Source organism: Oryza glaberrima, chromosome 2, assembly GCF_000147395.1.
Source record: "Oryza glaberrima chromosome 2, OglaRS2, whole genome shotgun sequence".
Lineage (NCBI taxonomy): Eukaryota > Viridiplantae > Streptophyta > Magnoliopsida > Poales > Poaceae > Oryza > Oryza glaberrima.
The window spans coordinates 1,105,057-1,127,810 of NC_068327.1; the positions used below are offsets into that span (position 1 = coordinate 1,105,057).

Genomic DNA, 22,754 nt, shown 5'->3' on the forward strand with positions numbered 1-22,754 from the left:
GGGGGCGCTACTCGACGGAACAGCTCGCGGCGGCGGCGGCCGCGACGGCACGGCAACGCGGCTCGGAGGAGCAGCCCGGTCGGCACGCAGCGGAGGCTGACCGGCCAGACGACTGTTGGTGACGGCGGCGACGGTCGTGCCCGCCATGGTGCTCGTACCAGTTTGCGGCGGCGTCGGCTGGCAACGGTGGCGTCGGGCTGGCTGCTTGGTGGCGGAGGACGACGGCGCAGCGGTTTGCGGAGGCGGAGGCTGGCATCGGTAGCAGCGGCGACGGCGGCCGTGGCTGTGGACGGTGGCGACGTCGGCGGATGCGGGTTGCTAGCGAAGTGGCTGGGCGTTCGGCAGCAGCGGCTGCGGTGGCGGTGACCGTGTCTGCGGTCACCGGAGGCATGGCGGACTCGGATAGCTAGTCGAGGGCGTGGCAGATGGCTGCTTTTGGCCGGTGTGGTGTCGTTTGGTGGAGGGGTCGGAGACCGGCTTGGCGCAGAGAGGCGCAACCGATGGCAGTGGAGGCCGGCTCGGCGCAAGAGGCGTGGGCGGCGGAGATGGAGGCCGGCTTGGCGCGAGAGGCGCGGCCGATGGAGGGAGGGGGAGGCCGGAATGGCGCGAGAGGCGCATCCGGTGGAGGAGGCCGGTTTGGCACGAGTGGCGCGGCCGGCAGTGGAGGAGGCGACCTAGGTGTGAGGAGGAGCTGCCGGTGGGAGTGGCGTGGTCTTCGGCGCACGAAGGCTGGCCGGTGGGGGACGCTGGTGCAGGGGTTCCACATGTCGGCAGAGCTTGTGTGGTGGTGGAGCATCGGTGTGTCAGCCGTGGATTCGCAGGGTGAGCGGCGGGTGAAAACCTAGTCTGGCCTCGGCCGGACCGACAACGATGGTTCATTCCCCCTCCTGAGGGCATTGTCGTGCTGTCTCACCCCTCAAGGGTGGTTGCCGGGCGAAAGCCCAATCTTGGCTCCTTTGAGCTTCGACGGACGGCGCCAGCGGTTTTTCTATCGCTTCTCTTCTTGAAGACGTCGTTTTGGCATCCCCTAGAGGGGCGATCTCGTCTGTGTCGCTTTGTTGGTCTAGTGGCGGTCGGTCACGCTTAGCGGCGGCCATTCCGGTGCTAGCCTTCTCCTGGTCTTGTGTGTTGGCGATGTTGGGGTGTGTTGGTGGTGGTTTTTTTTTCCTTTTTCCTGGTTACGACCCTCCAGGGTTGTAATCTTGTAATTTTTTCTTGCTTTATCAATAGAACTTCGCACCGTCTCGTGTGAGTCGTTAAAAAAAAAGAACGGTTAGATGAATGTATAGAGAGAAGAGAAGAGAAGGGGAAGAGTTAGGATTCAGGAGACTTCCATCGGAAGGATCTAGAAAATGATATGGGAGTTTTATTAAAAAAAAGATACTTCTATGCAGTAAAATGGGAAAAATGGGAATATTTGTGAAGCAAATACATGAATGGACCTACAGCCCTACTGATGGACCTCTGTAGAGATTAGAAATGGACTTTCTATGTAAAATTTATTTATGTAATATTAGATCGGCTAAATTTTAACACTATTATTACTAATGGCACATAATGGTGTTACACGTAGAAAAAGACAAGTCATCGTCGCGCGAATGCGCTACTTGATAGCTAGTCCTAGTAGTGACTATAGAGCAACCAAGTTACAGGCAGACAAACTGTGGGAGGCAAAAATATTCGAACTTCGAGTTTAGGTACCACATGACTCTCGAGGCCTTTGTCTCACCAACTAACCAAAGTCAATGCCATATGGACCTATCAAGTACTATTTCTGCTTTCTGCAATGCAGTCACCTAATCAAGCCCAATCACTGAAATCACTGTTGCAGCAGAGGCAAGACACACATGGCTGATGGCAATTCCCTCTCATCATCACAAAAAGCCAGATTTGGCGCGCTTAATGAGCTCCACTTGGGTGCCAAATCCCCATCAAGCAACACGGCCGCGTTGACCGACCTGACCTAACCTCCCCGCGCGGATCCCGTCACCCGCTCGGTGGCGCGAACCACACGCCGCTCCTGCGGATTTGGCGCGAAACGAGGCCGAAATTTTGTCCACGTGGCCAGCGGTGACCGCACCCCCCCCCTTTCCCGCGCCACGTCGCCCGCCAGAACGAGCGTGGACCAGGTCACGGACAGCGACGCACAACTCCCGGTCTACGTGGACCGCGCGTGAGATACTCAGATGGGAGGGGTCGTGGCGTTGGTGGACCGGGTGCATGGAAGTCGGGGGGGATGACGTGGGGTTGACCCCGCGATTTGTTCGCGCTACTCAGTGGCTGGGCTTCCCGCGATTCAGCTTCAAAAAGCGCACCACATGAGTCACCTAACAAAATGAAGACTCGGGTCACTTGTGTTGACATGCTAATGGTATGCCATATATATTTGCCATGTCAGTGGCAATGATTGATGATCTGGTGGGCTATGTCTATAGAATTGGATTTCGGTTATTATGTTACCGTCACATGTCGCCATGTTGTGAGTAACTATCATAAGTAACAAATACGATTATTAGTTATTTTAGTTTTAATTCACACACACACATATATATATATATATATATATATATATATATTATTTTCTTAAAATATACAAATAATATATAAATCCTATTTTTATCGTGAAATCCGATAAAAAAACATTTACTCATTTAAGCACAATTTATTATCAAGATGTATGAGAAAAGAGTTGTGAATCACGGCTGATCTAGCAATGCGTTTTTCTTATCATCACCATAATTTTGTATGGAGGCATTACGCTGCGTACCGAACGCCCCTTCCAAACGATTTATAACAACGACGAGAAAAATAATGTTGACTATCACTAACACCTAATGACATTCATTTAAAAAATACAACATAAGTGTACATTGGGTTCTTACCTTTTAGTGGGAGAAAATTTATTAGCACATTCAAGACGCACAAGAATAGAGCTATGAAACATGACTGACTTGGCAATACGTATTCCTCATCTTCACCATAATACCGTGTAGACGCATTATGCTGCACACGCGCCACATCCTTACACATCCATATGACACATGAAAACGACACGTAAATAATATCCACCAACCTTACACCAATAGTACTATTATTCATCCAAACAATATTGAATGTACAAAGGTTCCTCACGGGCAAAAATTTATCAGCGCATATAGGGTTACACGAGAATAGAGCCGTGAACCACGACCGACGTGGCAATGCGCATTCCCCGTCACCACCACAATCTCGTGTTCGTGTGGAGGCATTACGCCGCGCACGAGGCGCGCACGCCCCCGCCCATATGAATCGCGTATATGAGGAGAGAGCGACAACGCCACAAGCCCAACCCAATTCATCCCCAAGTCCACCACCACACACACACACACACGCACACCACTCCTCTCCCCACAACCCATCCACTCCCACGCCGCCGCCGCCGCCCGGATCGCCGCGAGATGGAGCAGGTGAGCACCCCTCGACCTCCGCGATGACGATGCCCTTTGCTGTATCCGATCCATCCGCGAGCGTGGAGGAAATGGTCGCTGCTGCTGCTGCTGATGATGAGTGTGTTTGTGTGTGGCTGGAGGAGCAGTACGAGAAGGTGGAGAAGATCGGGGAGGGGACGTACGGGGTGGTGTACAAGGGCAAGCACCGGCATACCAACGAGACGATCGCGCTCAAGAAGATCCGCCTGGAGCAGGAGGACGAGGGCGTCCCCTCCACCGCCATCCGCGAGATCTCGCTGCTCAAGGAGATGCAGCATCGCAACATCGTCAGGTGACCCACCTCCTCCCTCCCTGCTAGCTCCATCTCTCTCTGCGGCTGTTGGTTGGGTGGATGGGTGGATTGATGGATTGCGTGATTTGCGATTTGTGAATGCTTTGGGAATTTGGATTGTGCCGTGCAGGCTGCAGGACGTCGTGCACAAGGAGAAATGCATATACCTCGTCTTCGAGTACCTCGACCTTGACCTCAAGAAGCACATGGACTCATCCCCGGATTTCAAGAACCACCGCATAGTCAAAGTAAGATGTTGAAACTAACATCCTCTTTTCATTGATGCAAGTATCACGCCATTTAGTGATAGTAACTTCGCTGAAAGTGTGGGATGAGCTAGCCATTGCTTCCATTTTGTGCATGGTTTATGTTGAAACGGGAAATGTGATGCTGTCCTTTGCGCCTGTGTGCAGTCGTTCCTCTACCAGATTCTCCGGGGCATTGCGTACTGCCACTCGCACCGTGTTCTCCACAGAGATTTGAAGCCCCAGAACCTGCTGATAGATCGGCGTACCAACTCATTGAAGCTCGCGGACTTTGGGTTGGCCAGGGCATTTGGCATTCCTGTCCGGACATTTACTCACGAGGTACATTTTACAGCCCGACACGTTTTTCGTTTGGTACACTGTGATTTATAGTCCTTGCACATCACACTACAGAAGAGGGGAACTGTCTAATGGTGAAAACGTGCAGTTAATTTAGATGAGTACATCAAAAAATTAACTTTGCCTCCTTCACTGCAATGCATTTTGTAGGTGCTCTATTAAGTAGGCCACATGTGTACTCTTTTTGCTACATGTTGTGCTACTGTCTGTTTCATTGAATATCACGCATGTATTCACGGAGATATGGTACAAATTGTGGACTATGACCCTATGTCATGGCTGCCAACTGAAGATTAATGTCACCCATTAGTGCTCACTGTTTTTATGGTACATCTTAAGACTGCTTGTATCTCTCTTCCCTCTACTGCCTTTTATAACTGTTAAGAATCAATGGTAGATAATTTTCCAAGCCTACTGTCATAGTACTTCTTTGTCAGTTTGAATTTTACTCTCATGGCAATATCTGGTGAAACCTATAAACCAGCACAAATACCTGGACCTTTTTCTGTACTGTACACCATCCATTTCTACCTAACTACCTTTATGACAACTCCTGCAAAAAGAAAAAAAAAGCAATTGATGAACTTAGAAAGGTGGACTACGAAAATGAATGCATGCATACAGAACATAGGCATTTGTAAGAACCGAATTAGTTAACCAGAATAGGTACAGAGCAATTTCTACATCTCCTGAATCTGGAATGCTGCACACGTAGTTTAAACTGTTGTTAATCTAGATAACGGAGAACAAAATGAGAACCCCTCTGTCTTAAGGCAAACCTAGAGCCAGGTTTGACTGGAGCAGGCATAAGTATCAACGAGGTCTTCTTGTGATATACACCTTTTGCCCCTCCATGTTTACATCATTTCATCTTTAACATAACCCACTTTGGTTTGTTAGGTGGTGACATTGTGGTATAGAGCACCTGAAATTCTTCTTGGTGCAAGGCATTATTCCACCCCTGTTGACATGTGGTCAGTTGGTTGCATTTTTGCTGAAATGGTGAATCAGAAGCCACTATTTCCTGGAGATTCTGAGATTGATGAACTCTTTAAGATTTTCAGGTCTTAATTTTCAAATGTTATTAAGTCTTCATGTTCTTCCATGTTTCTGAACAAAGACAGGAAGACCTAACACTGCTCTATACATTTTCATGTGTTCATGTCAATGAAGTATTATGGGCACTCCAAATGAAGAAACTTGGCCAGGTGTTGCTTCACTACCTGACTACATATCAACTTTCCCAAAGTGGCCATCTGTGGTAAATCATGAATGACTTTTGTTATTACTCTTAAAAATTAATATAGTTTGAATATGTGGATAGAGGCAAAAATAAAATCATGCACTGTGATCCTTGCAATCACGTTATGACAGTGCACCATTTTTTTTATTGGGATGCTGGATGTTTTTGGTTCTAACATAGTGTCCATGTTGCAGGATCTTGCAACCGTGGCCCCAACACTTGATTCTTCAGGACTCGATCTTCTCTCTGTAAGTGACCTGTGAATATTTTTGGATTCCATTATGCAACTCATGTTATCATATGATTTCCCTAGAGACAGAGTCCATTGTTTGTGTTCTATATATTCAGCTGTTGATATTTGAGTTGCTTAGTGAATTCTTGGGATTTTATACCAGGGTTCTATAATTGAGTTCCCAAATTAATTCAGGCACACAAATGTACCCGTTTGTTTTCTTTAGTACATGCCTCCATGCTGTGTAAGCAGTATAGTAGATAGCGGGCGCAGCTTGATTGTCAGGATGTAGCCATGTATTCATTTCTCTTGTAATGTTGGTCCTGGTGCACTTTGTTAGTTGTATGTAGGCAAGGGAATCCTCTAGTATAGATATTGCAGTTTCTCCATCCTCATTATATGGCTGTACCGCCATCTACATTGAACATCAAACAGAAGATTGCATAGCTTCTTGTATGAATGTTAGAAGTCTTGCATTTGGGCTGCAATCTGCGTATGAATTTATTTATTTTTTAAATAAAGTTGTATGAAGCACTATATTCCAAATCTATCAGTGACATTATTTGCTTGGCATCCTTTAGTTGTCAGTTGATATGCATCCATAGCCTTGCTGACTGCTATGTTTGCCTCATGCAGAAAATGCTCCGTTTAGATCCAAGCAAAAGAATCAATGCCCGTGCTGCCCTCGAGCACGAGTACTTCAAGGACCTGGAAGTGGCGTAGATTATGCCTCATCTTGTCCATTTGTAAATTAAGATTGCATTGTTTGCTCAGCCGAGTTCTTTTTTGGCTTTCCTTAATCTAAGTTGGTGTGCTCCTCCCCCAACTCTATTTTTGCCCTTTTGGTTGTGTAGAGATGAGAACAGAAGGTACCTCCTGGCTATCCCTCTGTGTAATTCAAGCCAATTGAAAGATCCTTATTGCGGGAGCTCTACATTGCAATTTTGCTCTCTTGCCTATATCCAGTTCCAGGACTGCTGGGATTTTAAGCTGCCAATGTGGCATGGACTTCTCCAGTCATTCAACCAGTTAATTTAAACTCTTTTGCCAACATTTTCCAACTGATGTGACAATGTTTCCTTCATCTGCTGTAAGGATTTCGACACATCTTTAGTTAGTCACAGCCGTAACCAGTCAGTGGTAAGGCGAATACTGCAAATGATTGGGCCGAACATACTGATCATGTGCAAATGGAACACATCCACGTCTCCGTTCTTTTCTTCTTCTTTTTTTGCGAGGAGTCTACGTTCTTTTCTGAGAAATCCCTGCATCCACACTGGTCATACGAATCAAGCTGACAGCTTCGTCAACGAAGCACGTGTGCTATCATTCATATTATTTTCCAGTCTAACCTTCCAACGAATGAAAGAAGCTTCATTCATTGACGAAGCTGGACAAGTATGCATTCATTGACGAAGGCACGAAGCTGGACAAAGTATGCAAGGAGAGCAAGAAACACCTAGGGGTCTTTTGGCTAGCTCCACAAGGTGATGTGCTAGACGATCTGGGTTCGAAACATCATCTCTTCGAATTATTTGATATTAGTTTCTTCCATAATATTAGCTTTTTAAGTATGCAAGCAGAGCAACGAGCCTACGAGAGGCAGAGTTAGCTAGTATCACTTGGAATAGGCTTCCAATTGCCATCATCTCAATCTTGGAATTCAAGCTCATGGGAATGGACCATTGGAGACAGAAAGAAAATTTACTACTGCATTTGACCTCACACTTGTATGCTGCTATGGATTAATGGATGGGAGGACCAATGGCAATGAATCTGTGTTGTATGCAAGCGATGGGCGATGTTCTTGTCCAGGCATTGCAGTAGAAATGCAAGAGCAAGATTCAACAGGAGTGAGTTAATATGCAAGATTTAATGGTGTCATCAAGAAGCAGCGAAAACAGTTGGACACTACTGTTGCAGGTGTAGCGCAGGGTAAAACATAAGTGAGGCACAGGTACCGTGTGCAATGGCACTATGGCAGAAGTGTCACGAAAAGGACGAGACGGCGTTTGATCTGGATATTTCATAGGAATATTTAACCTTTTGCCACTTTTTCGGACAGGTGAGCTGCAAAGGATTTACCACTTCGTGAGAGGAATTAAACTTGTTTGGTGTAAAGGATAATTGATAAAAAGACAATTTCATATATCAAACACATACTATCTTCTTTTGATCAATGTAGTAGTACAAAATAATAAAGGATAAAAAGACAAACAGCACAGTATCCTTGCATACGTATAGTTGAAAATCCTTTTGTCCGGGGATTTAGGTTCCCAACACTTTTCACGCGCACACATTTCAAACTACTAAACGGTATATTTTTTTTACAAAAAGTTTCTATACGAAAGTTGTTTAAAAAAATCATATTGATCTATTTTTTTCAAAAATAGTTAATATTTAATTAATCACACATTAATAGACCATTTGTTTTCCGTACGCACTATTCCCAGTTGGGAACTCAGCCAGCCAAACACAACCAATATTATACACTAGGTTTGAGTACAGCATTCCTCGTCATTGATCTGTTGATTGAAAGATCTCACATGGAAAATTGGCTCTTCCGGTTTGAAGAAAAAGTAAAAGATTTGGATTTAAAGTAAAAGATTTGGATTTCTAAGGATTATTTCTACTAATATCATTTGTTCTGTAAGAATGAAGTATAAAAAAACAAAATGAATCTTTTTTTTCTATAAAGTTGTAAAGAGACACGAAAAACGGAGCAATAGATTAATGCGTGATTAATTAATTATTAGCTTAAAAAACTTAAAAAATGTATTAATATAATTTTTAAAGTAACTCTTCTATAGATTTTTTTTGCAAAACACGTAATGTTTAGAAGTTTGAAAAGTGTGTGCGCAGTAAATAAGAGAGTGAGGTTGGGGACTTGAACTCAGGAACACAAATCTCTTGAAAAAAAATCCTTTGGATTGATACGTGCATACATTTCTAATCCTCTTTTTTTTTTCTATTCATATAAATTGAAATTCCTCCAAACCAAATAAACGCTAAATTTAGACTCACTCGATGATAAAAAGAAGGGTAAATTGGAACCATGCCATTATAATTTTGCAAAGTTTGAGATATGTCATCGGTATCTCAATGATATGTAGGACCCACATGAGTCAATAACATATGGATCAGGATAGCATATCTTAAATTTTGTAAAATTATAATGGTATGGTTTCAATTTTCCCTAAAAAAATTATGCTCGTTCCGTTCTACGGAGTAAAATATAACACCATACTGTTGGCTGCTGGGTTGGGTTGGAGTAGCTACGAATCCAGACCACAGTAAAAAAACGGATCGGAGGTCGACCCGCTCTGGCCGTCGGTTCACTGGTTTACTGGTCGAACCGCCGGTTATTTATTTATTAATATTATATTTAATTTGCATTATTTTAAATATAGTACCATCACAAATCGGTGAAAATATGCATGAAGAAACTAGTATATCTATTATTATATGGTCACAATGTCAAAAAAAATGTAGTATGATAACATAATAAATTCATAATGCCATACTGCTATGACAATTTAAAAACTGGTTCGATTCTTAAAAGAACCACTACCAATTCACTGGTTCCCATGAAAACGGCCCGGTTCATCTTTTTTTACTTGTTCGATTGCAAGGGTGGTCTTTTTGTTGAAACGAGCCTTTGGTATTTTTTCCGGTGCAACCGCTGGTCCGGTCAGTTTTTTTTTACTATGATCAGACAGGATATTTCCAATCGCTGACGAGGTGGGCCCCACCTGCCAGGGGAGCAACCAAAGCCGCCACGCGCCCACGCTGCCGCGACGGGGAGGCGGAGGAGAGCTCGCATCGCACCAAGTAGGAGTATATTACAACGACGGCTTCTACGAAGAAAACCAATCCTCCCCGATAGCCGAGGCCGAAGCCGCCCTGCTCTGACACCTCGATTCACCCCGCCTCGCCGCCGGCCACCGCCGCCGCAGATCAGGCGGCTCCAGCGGGCGGTAGGGCTCCTCCTGTAGGAGGAGTTGGTGGGTACCGTCGCGTTCTTCTTTCCCCTAGCTAGGTCTCGCCAGAAGGAGGAGGAGGCGGTGGCTGCGGCGCGGTCGCCATGGAGGCATACAAGCTCTGGGTGCGCAAGAACCGGGACCTCGTCCGCTCCCTCGAGTCGTTGGCCAATGTAAACCGTAACCTCTGATCCCCAATCGAATCGACTGTTTCCTTTTGTTGGGGGGGGGGGGGGGGGGGGTGGTTCTGGAGCTTCGGGAGTTCGTGATCCGTAGTTCGTTGTGTGGAGCTCGCCGATCCGGAGGGAGCTCTTGTTGGGGGTTTGTAGGGGGGGTGTGGGTTTTGGTTGGAGTCGACTGAATTGGGGCGCCGTGGTGGCTGACTGGGAGTTGGAGCTGGGGCCAGCTGGGTTTTGGGCGAATTCGTGTGGTTTGTGCTGTCTCTTGTCGAGCACAACATGAGAGGGTTAATTCAACTTCGTTATTTTCTTGCAAATTTTCATCTTGATTCAATGATTCTATTCCAGTGTCATGGAATTTGGTTAGAGGGGTGCAGATTTATTGTAATACGAAGTAACACTACTTGAATCGTCCCAGGATATCACTCAATTGAAGTTTTTTTTATCAGGGGCTGACCTGGATACTTCCTGAGCGCTTTGCCAACTCTGAGATCGCACCAGAAGCAGGTTCGGTAAATGATCTTTTAGTAGAAGTAACATTTAGCATCACTACATCACTATTTGATATGCTTGCTGCTTTGTCTTGTGCTTCACCTTTGAGCCACACTAACGTGTTATATTTGCAAGCGCAAAACACTATTTCCATATCATGTGTTATTCAGATGAAAAATAGGGTACAAGTATCTTGGCATGGTAACTGGTATTTTTGGATGCTAGAAAGTATAGTATATTGGAATAAATATTATCTAAGATGTAGACGTTGTATATCTAATGAGTTTTGAGATGATGGATACTCAAATGTCAGTTTGGGCGTTATGTTTTGACATGTGATGCACAGTGGCCATTACCACATGATGCATGTGACTGAATATTGATATGCCCATGGTTCCATCGCCAAGTACTGTTCTCTAGAATGATATCTAGTTACACATAATTTTCCAACTTTGTATTGTGTCTGGGTGTTAGCATAACTGCTTTTTGTTTGTATGTTAGCGTAACCACTCTCCTAGGTCTTGGATAACACATGCCGTGAAGGTGGAAGAAATCATTAGCCTTTTGTGGATCAGGCCAAGATTGTGATCAATATCGTTGACACAAAAATACTCCTTATATGTTGCTTCTGACCATCTTCTAGTCGTTGAACATTGTTAACTATTTAGTGCTAATTCAATCACTGCTTACTAGATTTGGCCTTTTGTGTCATATAGAGGAAACAAACATGGTTCTTACTATCATCTCGTTATTTATTTATGCAAATTATTAAGTATACGACCTTGTATTAAGTAAAAAAGCTGGACACCTGTTCCTTGTATACGGCCTTGTAGACAAATTCTTATAACAATAACACTGAAAAAACCTTGAGTTATATTTTTTTGGACTGATCATCGGGAATTCCAAACAGTAAGTTAATAAGATAAACACGATACCGAAAGGATATGTAAGTGTTTTGCCGATACTATTATAGTTTTCTTTGCATCACAAGGTGACAGTCTTCAGCCACAAAATCTTGAGTATGTTCACATTCTGAAAAGATATGTAACTGTTTTGACGATACTATTCTCCGGCAAACTTGTATTGTTAAATGCACTGGCAGTAAAACTATTCATTGCTAACTTAGGAATATGAGTACCTTCCAGTTTTGTTATTATTCCAAATCAAACCATTATAGGGCCTAGCTCTTTAATTTTGCTAAGGTTTTCCCAACGATACTTTATGCTGTAGGAAACAAATCAACACTTGTTCACTTTGCAAACACATGATAGATTGTTCTTGGGCACTGTTTTCTTCTCTTACTTAAATGATGTATTTTGAGTGTTACAGGCTTGATCATTTCACATTAAGACATCTTTGCTTTCCTGAACAGTATATGCATTTCTGGGTATCGTGAGTTCTGTCAATCAGCACATAATTGAAACGCCAACTGATGGTCAGACATTGGCCTCCAAAGAGCAATCTATCCCATGGTCCCTTGTTGTCTCAGTACTTAAGGATATTGAGGCAGTTGTTGAGGTGGCTGCCCAGCACTTTGTTGGAGATGATCGCAAATGGAGCTTTCTTGCTGTTACAGAAGCTGTGAAGTAAGATGATAACTTACGTATCATTTTCTTGGTTACATAACTCATAACTAGTCTGCGTTTCAGGCATTGCTCAGAAAAATTATAATGGTTGTGCAACATTTCAGAGCAGGTGTCAGGTTAGCTGCTTTCAGGGAGAGTGGCTACAAGATGCTCTTACAAGGAGGAGAGGTGGCAAATGAAGAGGAGATTAATATTCTTGATGAAAATTTTGGAGCCAAAAGTAATGGAGTACCAGTCATTTATCCGATGAATGGCCATTTCCAAAATGGTCATGGGGTTGCATCTAATGGTCTTGATGGAAAGGCTGGATTTGTATCAAAGAGTCTGGAGGGAAGAGCTGTAGCTGCTCTTAACAAGTTTGGCCAGAATGCAAAGATGACGTCAGATCCCATGTGGATGAAGAAGGCTCTGCCTCCTCCTGATCCTCCTGGTAAAATAATGATTCCCTATTGGAGTGTCATGTGTCGTGATCTTTGCATCGTATTACCATTTGAATCATGTATCTCTATGAGTCTATTCACACAGCGAGTTATTTGTTGTCTGCTGTGCAGCGATGGTGGTTGAGAAGCCAACTTTGGCAAGTATTTGGTCTGCTAAAGGAATTTCAGGGCGGTTATTTTTGTTAGGAGAAGTTGTCCACATATTCAGACCACTGCTATACGTACTTTTGATCAAAAAGTTTGGAATCAAATCATGGACCCCATGGTTAGTGTCGTTAGCTGTGGAGATCACAAGTCTTGGCATCCATTCACGTGCAACTGATCTTCATCAAAGAGGTGGAAAAGTTCATCAGCTCTCATCTGCTGAGAGGGACGAGGCAAGATTATTTTAGTTTTCTACCTTGTTCAATTTTGTTTGATCATTTTTTCTCTTCTTCTGAGTTATCTTTTTCTTCATTGGTTCAATTTCATCAGTTGAAAAGGCGAAAGATGATGTGGGCCCTTTATGTCATGAGAGATCCATTCTTTACCAGATACACCAAGTAATGATCTATGAAACATTATGATAATAGTTGAGTGGTTTGATTTTCCGTTTTCTTCCCCAGCTCTTACACTTCTTTGATGACAGGCGCCATCTCCAGAAGGCTGAGAAAGTGTTGGATCCAGTGCCTCTTATTGGTTTCCTTACAGGTACACGCACCTTCTCCACATCTATAAAATTCTTCCCTACATAAATTCAAGGAGGAAACATTTTGTAACATAAGCTCTGCATGCTCAATTCATTGCAGGCAAACTCGTGGAGCTAGTGGAGGGGGCTCAGACACGATATACATACACATCGGGCTCATAAGGATAATGGACAAGCAGGCAGATGTCATGTCTGAGAGGTTCCTTAACGATTTGCCATGATTAACCTTTTGTGGTTCATGTGATCTGGTTGATGGGTTTTGTTTTGAGCTTGATCCTAATCCTATCTGTACATGCCATTTCCTTAGCAAGATTTGGCATTCCTACCTGATGTCTTGGGGCTGCAAAGCTGTTGCGGCTACTGTAAACTCTCCTCTCTCCTCTGGTGGCAGCTCAGCTGAGAATCTAACTATACTATAGTATATCGGTGTAATATTAAGAATAGGCACATCATCCCTGCAACGATACCGTGTATTTATTTACCAATTACCATGCAGGACATACTGGAACCCAGAACAAGTCCAAGAGAAAATTTCTTGGGTTTTTCATGATTCTGTTGATTCTGTGTTGCAATCTAGTGTCGATGCTTGTGCTCTGTGCTATGTAATAGTAACATGTTTGTATGATGTCCGCTTTGCCCAGCTCGATCGCCATTGATGGCCATTAGGCCATATGGGTTCGTATTCCGTAGAGAAACGGTATGCATAGCAGATGAAAATGAAAAATGACACGCGTACAAAAACTTGCTTACAAACATCGTAAAATTTGATGTGGCCTGCTGTAACCAAATATTGTTTTTTTATAATTACCCATTAATTAAATCTAACGGTTGAGATTTTGTTTTTTTAAGTTTTTTGTAAAGATTTTTTTAAATACGTATAGCATTTACTCAGAGCAAATATTTCACTTGAAATATTGCTAAGATCCTCTGTTTGAAACACACTTTCCTTGTTCCAAAATAAATTATCCTATTAATATGAATCTAGACAGACATACTAAATATACGATGATATTCTACATTAGGTTAATTTATTTTAGGACGAAAGTATTATTACTCTTGCAAATGCAATTCGGATCAGGACAAGGAGTAAGGTGGCCCAAATTTGATGGGACCGGCCCATATTGCGATGCACCGCCATAGGCCCAATCTTCTTAAGGCCCAACTTAGGAACCTAATCCCCCACTTCCTCCATCGCAGGAGAAGCCAGCGAGTACACAACTCCCGCGCCGCCGCCGCCGCCGCCCTCCTCTCTTCCTCTCTTCTCCCCCGCCGCCGCGCCTCCCGGACCACGCTCCTCTCCGCTCCCTCCTGCGTCGAGGTGACCTCCCTTCCCCTCTCTCCCCCCCCAATCTCTCGAAGGTGCAGTCCTGCGCTGAGCTCGGATCGGTAGTGTCTAGGGCTCCGCCCCCCCGCTTCTAGCGCGATTAGTCCGGGTGTTTCCCGCCCCATTGGCTGGATGTAGAGCTCGGATCTAGATTTATGTTTTCTGATTTCGCCGGTAGATTCTTGTGTTCGATTCGGGACCCCTGACGCTCGGTCTCCCTGGCAGGTTGATGCGATTTTTTTTGAATTTTTTTACTATATACTTGATTTAGCTCTTTTCACCGATCCATGCCACGATTCGGTGGTATTTTGCCCCTTCGCGTTTCGATATGTGAATGCTTCTCGATTTAGGGTAAATTTGTTCTGTATGAATTTATACCTTTATGTTTTAGCTTATGAGTTTGGTTTCTGTTCATACACCTTTTTTATTTTCAAGTTAAGGCCAATTATATTTTTGTATCATTTTCTTGATTATAACTGTTGCCCAATTTATAGAATCAGCAGAGCTTGTAGCCATCTGAAGGAAAAGACCAAGCAGCAGCCATGGCATCTCGTTTCTGGGGACAGGTAATCGCCTTTCCGTTTGTACTGGCAGTGATTCTTCTTTGTATCGATATTGCAGTAACAGATATGAACCCTTTTATCATTGGTTACAATAATTTAATACTCTTGCATGGATCTACTCAACTTCAGGGAGACAGCGACTCTGAGGAGGAGGAGCAGGAGATTGAGTCAGAAGCAGGAAGTGAAAGTGAAGATGAAGGCGGTGATGCCGGGGGCCGTTCTGGCAACCAGAACCGCTATTTGAGGACTACTAATGCGAGTGACAGTGACGAGTCCGATTCTGGTCAGCGTGTGGTTCGCTCTTTGAAGGATAAGCGCAATGAAGAGTTGAAAATTACTGTTGATCAGATGCGCAATGCAATGAAGATCAATGACTGGGTGAACTTACAAGAGAGTTTCGAGAAGCTCAACAAGCAGCTTGAGAAGGTGGTTCGTGTCAATGAATCCACCACAGTTCCAAATATGTATATCAAGGCTCTTGTATTACTGGAGGACTTCCTTGCTGAAGCACTTGCAAATAAAGAGGCCAAGAAGAAGATGAGCAGCAGCAATGCAAAGGCACTCAATGCAATGAAACAAAAACTAAAGAAGAACAACAAGCAGTATGAGAATCTGATCCAGGAATGCAGAGAGCATCCAGAGCGTTTTGAGGATGATGATGTGGAAGACAAGGATGATGATGATGAGACAGAGGATGAGGATAGTGATGCAGAGGAGGATCCTGAAAAGATAGCAATGTCTGAATCAGATGAAGGAGATGATGATCAGGAGGATGACCAGGATGGTGGAGACTGGGTAAGGCATACGAATAAGAAAGATAAGCTTATGGACAAGCAGTTTCTGAAAGACCCCAGTGAAATTACATGGGATATTGTTGATAAAAAGCTCAAAGAGATTGTGGCATCAAGGGGTAAAAAGGGCACGGGGAGGGTTGAGCGTGTTGAGCAGCTAACCTTTTTAACCCGTGTGGCAAAAACACCTGCTCAGAAGCTTGAAATTCTCTTTCATGTGATTTCTGCCCAATTTGATGTGAACCCTAGCTTACTTGGTCACATGCCAGTCAACATGTGGAAGAAGTGTGTTAATAACATGCTTCTTGTGCTTGATATACTGCAACAGTATCCTAATATTGTAGTAGACACCTCAGTGGAGCCTGATGAGAAGGAAACTCAGAAGGGTGCTGACTATGATGGAAAAATCCATGTGACGGGTGACCTGGTTGCGTTCCTAGAGAGACTTGATTCTGAATTTTTTAAGAGTTTGCAGTGCACTGATCCATATACGAAAGATTATGTTCAGAGGCTCAGGGATGAACCTTTGTTTCTGGTTGTTGCACAGAATGTCCAAGATTACCTGGAACGTGTTGGTAACTTTAAGGCTGAAGCTAAGGTTGCACTGCGTCGTGTTGAATTGGTATACTACAAACCTCAAGAAGTATACGATTCAATGAGAAAGCTGGCAGAGCAGGATGAAGATAGTATGGAGGATGAAGACGCAGAGGCTGATGAGGAGCGTCAAGTATCTGATAACAATAGGGGCCCTCCGCCGTTTGTTGTGATCCCTGAGGTCGTGCCTAGGAAGCCTACTTTCCCAGAGAGTGGCAGAGCTTTGATGGATGCATTGATGTCTGTGATTTACAAGTATGGAGATGAAAGGACCAAAGCCCGGGCAATGCTGTGTGACATTTATCACCATGCTATCTCTGATGAATTTTCTGTTGCTCGTGACTTGCTTTTAATGAGCCATTTGCAAGATGGGGTTCAACTCATGGACATATCGTCACAGATATTGTTCAACAGAGTCATGGCCCAGCTGGGGCTGTGTGCTTTTAGGGCTGGTTTGATAATCGAAGCGCATGGTTGCTTGTCTGAGTTATATTCAACTGGGAGAGTGAAGGAGTTGCTTGCACAAGGTGTCCAACAAAGCCGATACCATGAGAAAACTCCTGAACAGGTTTACTTCTGAACTCCCTGCAATATGCACTGCTTTTTTCCCATGTAAATTTACCTGCACACATGTCAATTCTCCTCACAAAACTATTGTTTTGTTGGAAAGAGGTCAATGTGAATTACATCTGGCACTGCAATTACTAATCAGTTGACTGTATTCTAACATAGTTATGTTCTTGCATTTCCTACATCTTTTGATTTATTATTGTTGTTATTATCATATTTGTTTTTTTAAAGGATAGCCACATACTGATTTTAGCATTAAATGCTTTGATTGCTCTATCACTTATAAAGTTATAATGTTAGTGTCTCCATCATTATCTGCCTTTTTATTTTGTTTATCTAGACCTAGAAATTTCATTACATATGCTGAGGCTCATCGCAGAGCTGATCTTATTCTACTAGGAATAATACTTCAACAGTAATCTAAAGAGGTACCACACATCTTCTGTACTTTTTTTTATCATAAGTGCTAATATTGTAATTGCTCTAATTCCTGCAGGAAAGGCTTGAGAGAAGAAGGCAGATGCCTTACCATATGCATATAAACCTTGAACTTTTGGAAGCTACACACTTGATTTGCGCCATGCTGATTGAGGTCCCCAATATGGCAGCCAGTACTTACGATAAGAGGAAGTTTATGAACAGAACATTCCGCAGGCTTCTTGAAATCAGTGAGAGGCAAACTTTTGTCGGGCCACCAGAAAATGTGAGGGACCATGTAATGGCTGCGACAAGGGCCCTCAGCAAGGGTGACCACCAGAAGGCTTTCGATGTCATTAATTCGCTGGAGATCTGGAAGCTTTTGAGGAACAAGGAGCATGTTCTTGAGATGCTGAAACTCAAGATCAAAGAAGAAGCTCTTAGAACCTATCTCTTTTCATACTCTTCTTGTTACCAGTCCCTGAGCCTTGACCAGCTCACGACAATGTTTGACCTTAGTGAGCAACAAACGCACAGCATTGTTAGCAAGATGATGATGCATGAAGAGCTTCATGCCAGCTGGGATCAACCTACCAAGTGCATCATTTTCCACAACGTTGATCAAACTAGACTTCAGGGACTACTCTTCCAGATGGCTGATAAGCTCTCAGTCCTTGTGGAGAGCAATGAGAGGGCATACGAGGCTAAAACTGGTGGTACCTTTGAGGGAGCACCACCCAGGCGTAGGGGTGATGCTCAGGACTCATCCAACTTGGGCAAGTGGCAGGAGAACTTCGTATCATCACAAGGGCGGCAAGGCGGCGGGAGGTCCGGATACTCTGGCAGAGGTGGAGGCTCTGGAAGAGGTGGTGGTGGCTACCAGAGGGACAGGGGCAGTCAGGGTTCTCGTGGAGGCTATGGTGGTGGTTCACGCTTCCAGGATGGTGGAAGATCTCGCACTGGTTCGATGGCGAAGGGAGGTGATGGCGGTGCACGCATGGTGAGCCTGAACAGGGCTGGTAGAGGTTAGAGAACTAGTTCTCCAGGATAGTATTCAGCGCAAAGTTTTGCAAGTTCTGAAGCACCAATCAAGTTTCTGGCATTTTGGAAGTCACATCTGTTCTAAACCTGGTCTTGTTTCTTAATTTCGTTGCAGCTTACAGTTTAAAACTTTAAATTTGTCGAACACTTGGACAAAGAGCTCTCTGGTTTGTACCATGGAAGTGAGGATTATGTATTCGCTCCTATATTGGTTATCATGCTGGCACTATTTTCTGCTGTTATTGTACTGCTTTATGCTAAATTTACCTTGTTTATCTATGCGCATGTGTGATTCATTAATCTGTTGGAAATTACGTGTTGATCGGAACCGATGTAATGTTGAAAAATTATGATTGCGTTTGTTAAAATGCAATGAGCGATGGATCCTTTTGGTATTAAGTTGTTGAAGATAAACCTGAAGACGATCCATGGCTGAACGCCTGAACCAATATTGTGATTTCCGGAAGGAGTATCAAGGTTGTGTTATTTGGAACACTAACCCAATTTTACTGTCATGTACTGTTGTTTTTGCCTAATAGTTACATCACTTGATGCGTTGATGTTTAACTTTGGCCATTTATCCAAACAATATTTACAAGGAAAAAAGAATTCTCGTTGCATTGTACTTAGAATCTGAGATGCTGCTCCTGTATTGCTGTCTGTAATTGCATACATTTTCTGGCAGAAATTTCACCTCTGGTGATCGATGACAAGAATGCCCGTCATTGTGTATGTGCTCAAGATGTTGGTTTCCCTGTGTATCAGCTTCATGGCATTTGAGTTAGCTCAGATACTATGATTTTGGAGGGTAGAGATGTGAACTATGAATATATGAGATTGTCTGAAATGTAAAATTATGAATTTATGAGATTGTCAGAAATGTTGGTGTGTGTCTCATGTTATCAAATCAGATAGGGAATGAGTGATTGCATCTCTAATCTTCCATTCTACTCTATACCATTGTAGTGGCAGTGTACATACAATACTAGTATGACTTCTGAAAAAAAAAAAAGAAGCATAGCACACAAGGCAAGCTGATATCACAACCTTGCCATAGTTCTGTTCAGGCTTAGTTCATCGCTTCCTACATTATCGAGAGATTTATGACGGGTAGCTTGTGAGCTTATGTAGGAGAGGGACTGCAACCAAGAGACAAGTACCGGCTTCCGTGTGACATCATCAGATTCTGCAACATGAGCATGCATGTCGTCAAGGAGCACATCCTGACCTTCCTTCGGTAGCAGACTGACGAATTCCGCCAGCTCCTTCAGCAGATAAGGGAATGACTGCAGAGAGGGCAAAAGAGGGTGTTAGTAGTGCATGGTATCTGCAACTTCAAAGGCTTATGCACTCTCAAGACTCAAGAGATGAAAAACATTGGAATTGAATGATAGCCTCAATAAAGCCGGTTGAAACATAGCTACCGAGTATGGAACACAGTGGTTCGCGAGTCATTCAATCACCAAAGATACAGATTTTCCTAGCTAGTGAAGTTTGTAATGTGACAAATAAATTTGTTTGTGATTCCATGATTCTGCAATAAAATTATCGTCCTAGAAACTAAGTACCATCCTGAATACAACCATGGAACAACACATGAATATTCCAGAAAATAAATACTACCCTACACATGAACAAAATATTGGTCAAGAGAGAGATCTTACCTGAATATCCACGAGGAAGATGAGCCGCAGCAACAGGTCTAATATTTTCTTACAAGGTTCTGTGCTACCTTCCCATGACCTCCACAAGGATTTGTCCTCTACCATTGAGGTATGGCAAAGATCTTTAGCCTTGACAACAAGGTTATGGATACAGAAAAGAGTGGCTGGACTCCCAGCAGGAAGATGTCGGGCGAGTGCTGCAACTCCTGATGCTAATCCTTCAAAGGGAGTTACCCCAGGATACGCCTATTAAGTTAAAAGAAAATAGCCAACTAAATTAGTCTTCCAGATAGAAATCAAATATGGGAATAGTAGCCAATGAGTTACCTCCAAAGTTCTCTTGATATAGTAAAAAGCAAGTTGTTCTTTCAAAGCCATTCGATCATCCGGATCAGTATCATTGCCGGATGACAAGAAAGATACCACCACTGAGTGTGAGGCACGTGTTACTTTCTCATTTGAATGCTGTATGTATCTGACAATTTTATGCTAAGGGGACACTTTTTCTTAATATCGAAAATCTAGATAGCCAAGAACAAATTAAATATCAAGACAGAAAAAATAACAAACTGCAGTTCGAAAGGATACAAGAACATGATCGAAGCTAACTTGTCCTGAATCATGTGGGCTGGAATGAGGCTAATGCAAGTTGGTATAACCCGCAGATAAAACAATATGCGTGATGTCTGGACCACATCTCCGTGCCAGATATATCTTGTTCCATCCAAGGTTAATAAATCTACAATATGCCAAAAAAAGGACCTTAATGAACAGTATCAGAATCAGAACGGTAAAATGAGACAAATGGGAATTAAAAAATCAACCTGGTTTACTTGTCAATTCAGCATAAGAAGGAATTGACTCAATGAACAAAGCAGCTACTGCCGCATTTTCCTGATTGACAAGAACAGCACGCCGGACTGCCTCAGTGTACTCAGGAAGGCGCAAGCGTCGCAGATGTTCCAAACAAGAGAAGGACACCAAGATCTTAACAGCAACATCTGGTTGGAATCCCTCTGAGGACTTAGCATTCAACCTGTGCTTAGTGACCTCGGCTGAAAAGACTACAACCATAAGGAATGCAGCCTCGGCGATCTTCTCAATATCTGTGATCAAATCATCCTGCTTCCCCTGATGCAAAATTACTGCTGCACGAAGATGATAATACAGCACTTGTGCATATTCCCATACACACGTTTCAACAGAAGTTTTAGCCTTATCACTGGCAAATGAATACTGATTACAGAGAATTCCAGCAACAGGTCCAGCCTCCTTGAAAAGCACACTATCCAGATGTTGCTTCACCCGATTCTTGACAATTTCAGGTGAATTCCCATCTGGACATTGCACAGACATCTTGAGCAAATCTGGCAGAGGAAGAAGCTCCTCCAGTAGCGCCATACAGACACAACGCAACACTGACTCATGAGGAGTGACCTGCCCACACTGCGTCAAGCCCAATGCAACACATTGAAGAAGTAAACGCCCATCATCCACGTGTTTCCCTTCTAAAACTGCCTTCTCAGCTGCAAATCGGATAGTCCGCTCAGGCGCCTCCTTCAACCGTGGATCAAAATCCAGCCGGTATCTCGCTGAAGCAACCCTCAATGCCCTCAGGGCACCACAAGCTACCATCACCACCGGAGACATAACATAGCCCTGGCTCTGACACGACTCCGGTGAAATCATCTCGAATAGAACCTGAACTTTGCGCATCTTCCTCGACTCAATGAAGCCCAGCAACAACCACTCCACCAGCTTAAGCATCCTAACACCAACAGACAGGCTCCCGATCCTCCCGCAAATCGTAAGCAAGGATCCAATAATTCTTCTAAACTGCAGCTCATCAGCAGATGCCAACACGCAACCAATACCAGCAAGAGCCAGGTGATCAAGATCATGGCAGCTCTCGCTCCCCTTCTCCATATCATCAAGAATGCGAGCTACAGCCACAACAGGATCGCTATCATGGCCATCGCCGGACTCGCCGCCGCCGCCGCCGCCGAGATTCTCTGCTGCTGTGCTCCCCGAATTGGCATGGCTGGAGAGGCTCTTAGCACTCCTAGAGGAGGCGAGTGCGCCGAGGAGGAGGAGGCGAGGTGAGACGGGGAGAGAGGCGGGGAGAGACGGCGGGAGGAGGTGCGGGCTGGTGGCGAGCAGCGGCGAGACGAGGCGTGGGTGGAGCGGGAGCAGCGGGAGGAGGAGCGCGACGTGGGCGGAGGAGAGGCGGAGCGAGCGGCGGTGGAGGTGGAGGGTCTCCAGGGCGGCGAGGGCGTCGGCGGCGGCGGGGGAGGTGGGGTTGCGGAGGTGCGACCACGCGGAGAGGATGGTGGTCGGGGCGGGGGGTCGAGGCGGCGACGGTGGCGCGAAGGTGCCGGACTCGAGGAGGTCGGCGAGGGCCACGGCGGCGGCCGGCGGCGGCGTCGCCATGGCTGGGCTTGGAATTGGATTGGAGTTTTGGGGATTAATTGAGAGGAGTTGAGACTGACACGACGACGACGGCGACGCTGAGAGTTCAGGCTCGCGACGACAAATTCGAACCGAATTCTGCTCGGTTTGTGAATAGTTTTGAATTTTGACCACCAA

The 22,754-nt window shown here is 44.4% G+C and overlaps 4 protein-coding genes across 4 annotated transcripts; 3 read left to right on the forward strand and 1 right to left on the reverse strand.

Moving 5' to 3' along the window:
• Positions 1-3,469: 3,469 nt before the first annotated feature.
• LOC127761460 (cyclin-dependent kinase A-2) lies at positions 3,470-6,979 on the forward strand. The gene is made up of 7 exons (XM_052285752.1): positions 3,470-3,759; positions 3,890-4,007; positions 4,173-4,346; positions 5,265-5,428; positions 5,538-5,625; positions 5,802-5,855; positions 6,476-6,979. The coding sequence occupies exons 1-7, from the start codon at positions 3,470-3,472 to the stop codon at positions 6,560-6,562; spliced, it is 975 nt and encodes a 324-aa protein (XP_052141712.1). The 3' UTR covers positions 6,563-6,979.
• Positions 6,980-9,690: 2,711 nt separating this feature from the next.
• LOC127764073 (peroxisome biogenesis protein 16) lies at positions 9,691-13,796 on the forward strand. The gene is made up of 8 exons (XM_052288897.1): positions 9,691-9,992; positions 10,448-10,505; positions 11,863-12,076; positions 12,181-12,506; positions 12,628-12,893; positions 12,991-13,058; positions 13,145-13,206; positions 13,305-13,796. The coding sequence occupies exons 1-8, from the start codon at positions 9,924-9,926 to the stop codon at positions 13,364-13,366; spliced, it is 1,125 nt and encodes a 374-aa protein (XP_052144857.1). The 5' UTR covers positions 9,691-9,923; the 3' UTR covers positions 13,367-13,796.
• Positions 13,797-14,401: 605 nt separating this feature from the next.
• On the forward strand, positions 14,402-18,746 carry LOC127761943 (eukaryotic translation initiation factor 3 subunit C-like). The gene is made up of 4 exons (XM_052286280.1): positions 14,402-14,522; positions 15,023-15,094; positions 15,221-17,044; positions 17,543-18,746. The coding sequence occupies exons 2-4, from the start codon at positions 15,071-15,073 to the stop codon at positions 18,491-18,493; spliced, it is 2,799 nt and encodes a 932-aa protein (XP_052142240.1). The 5' UTR covers positions 14,402-14,522; positions 15,023-15,070; the 3' UTR covers positions 18,494-18,746.
• A 670-nt stretch (positions 18,747-19,416) lies between these two features.
• Positions 19,417-22,717, reverse strand: LOC127761945 (uncharacterized). Its single transcript, XM_052286281.1, has 5 exons — positions 20,993-22,717; positions 20,757-20,907; positions 20,496-20,643; positions 20,169-20,414; positions 19,417-19,790 (listed from the first exon to the last, which is right to left on the reverse strand). Exons 1-5 carry the CDS (start codon positions 22,596-22,598, stop codon positions 19,545-19,547), a joined length of 2,397 nt encoding a protein of 798 aa, XP_052142241.1. The 5' UTR covers positions 22,599-22,717; the 3' UTR covers positions 19,417-19,544.
• Between the last annotated feature and the right edge of the window lie 37 nt (positions 22,718-22,754).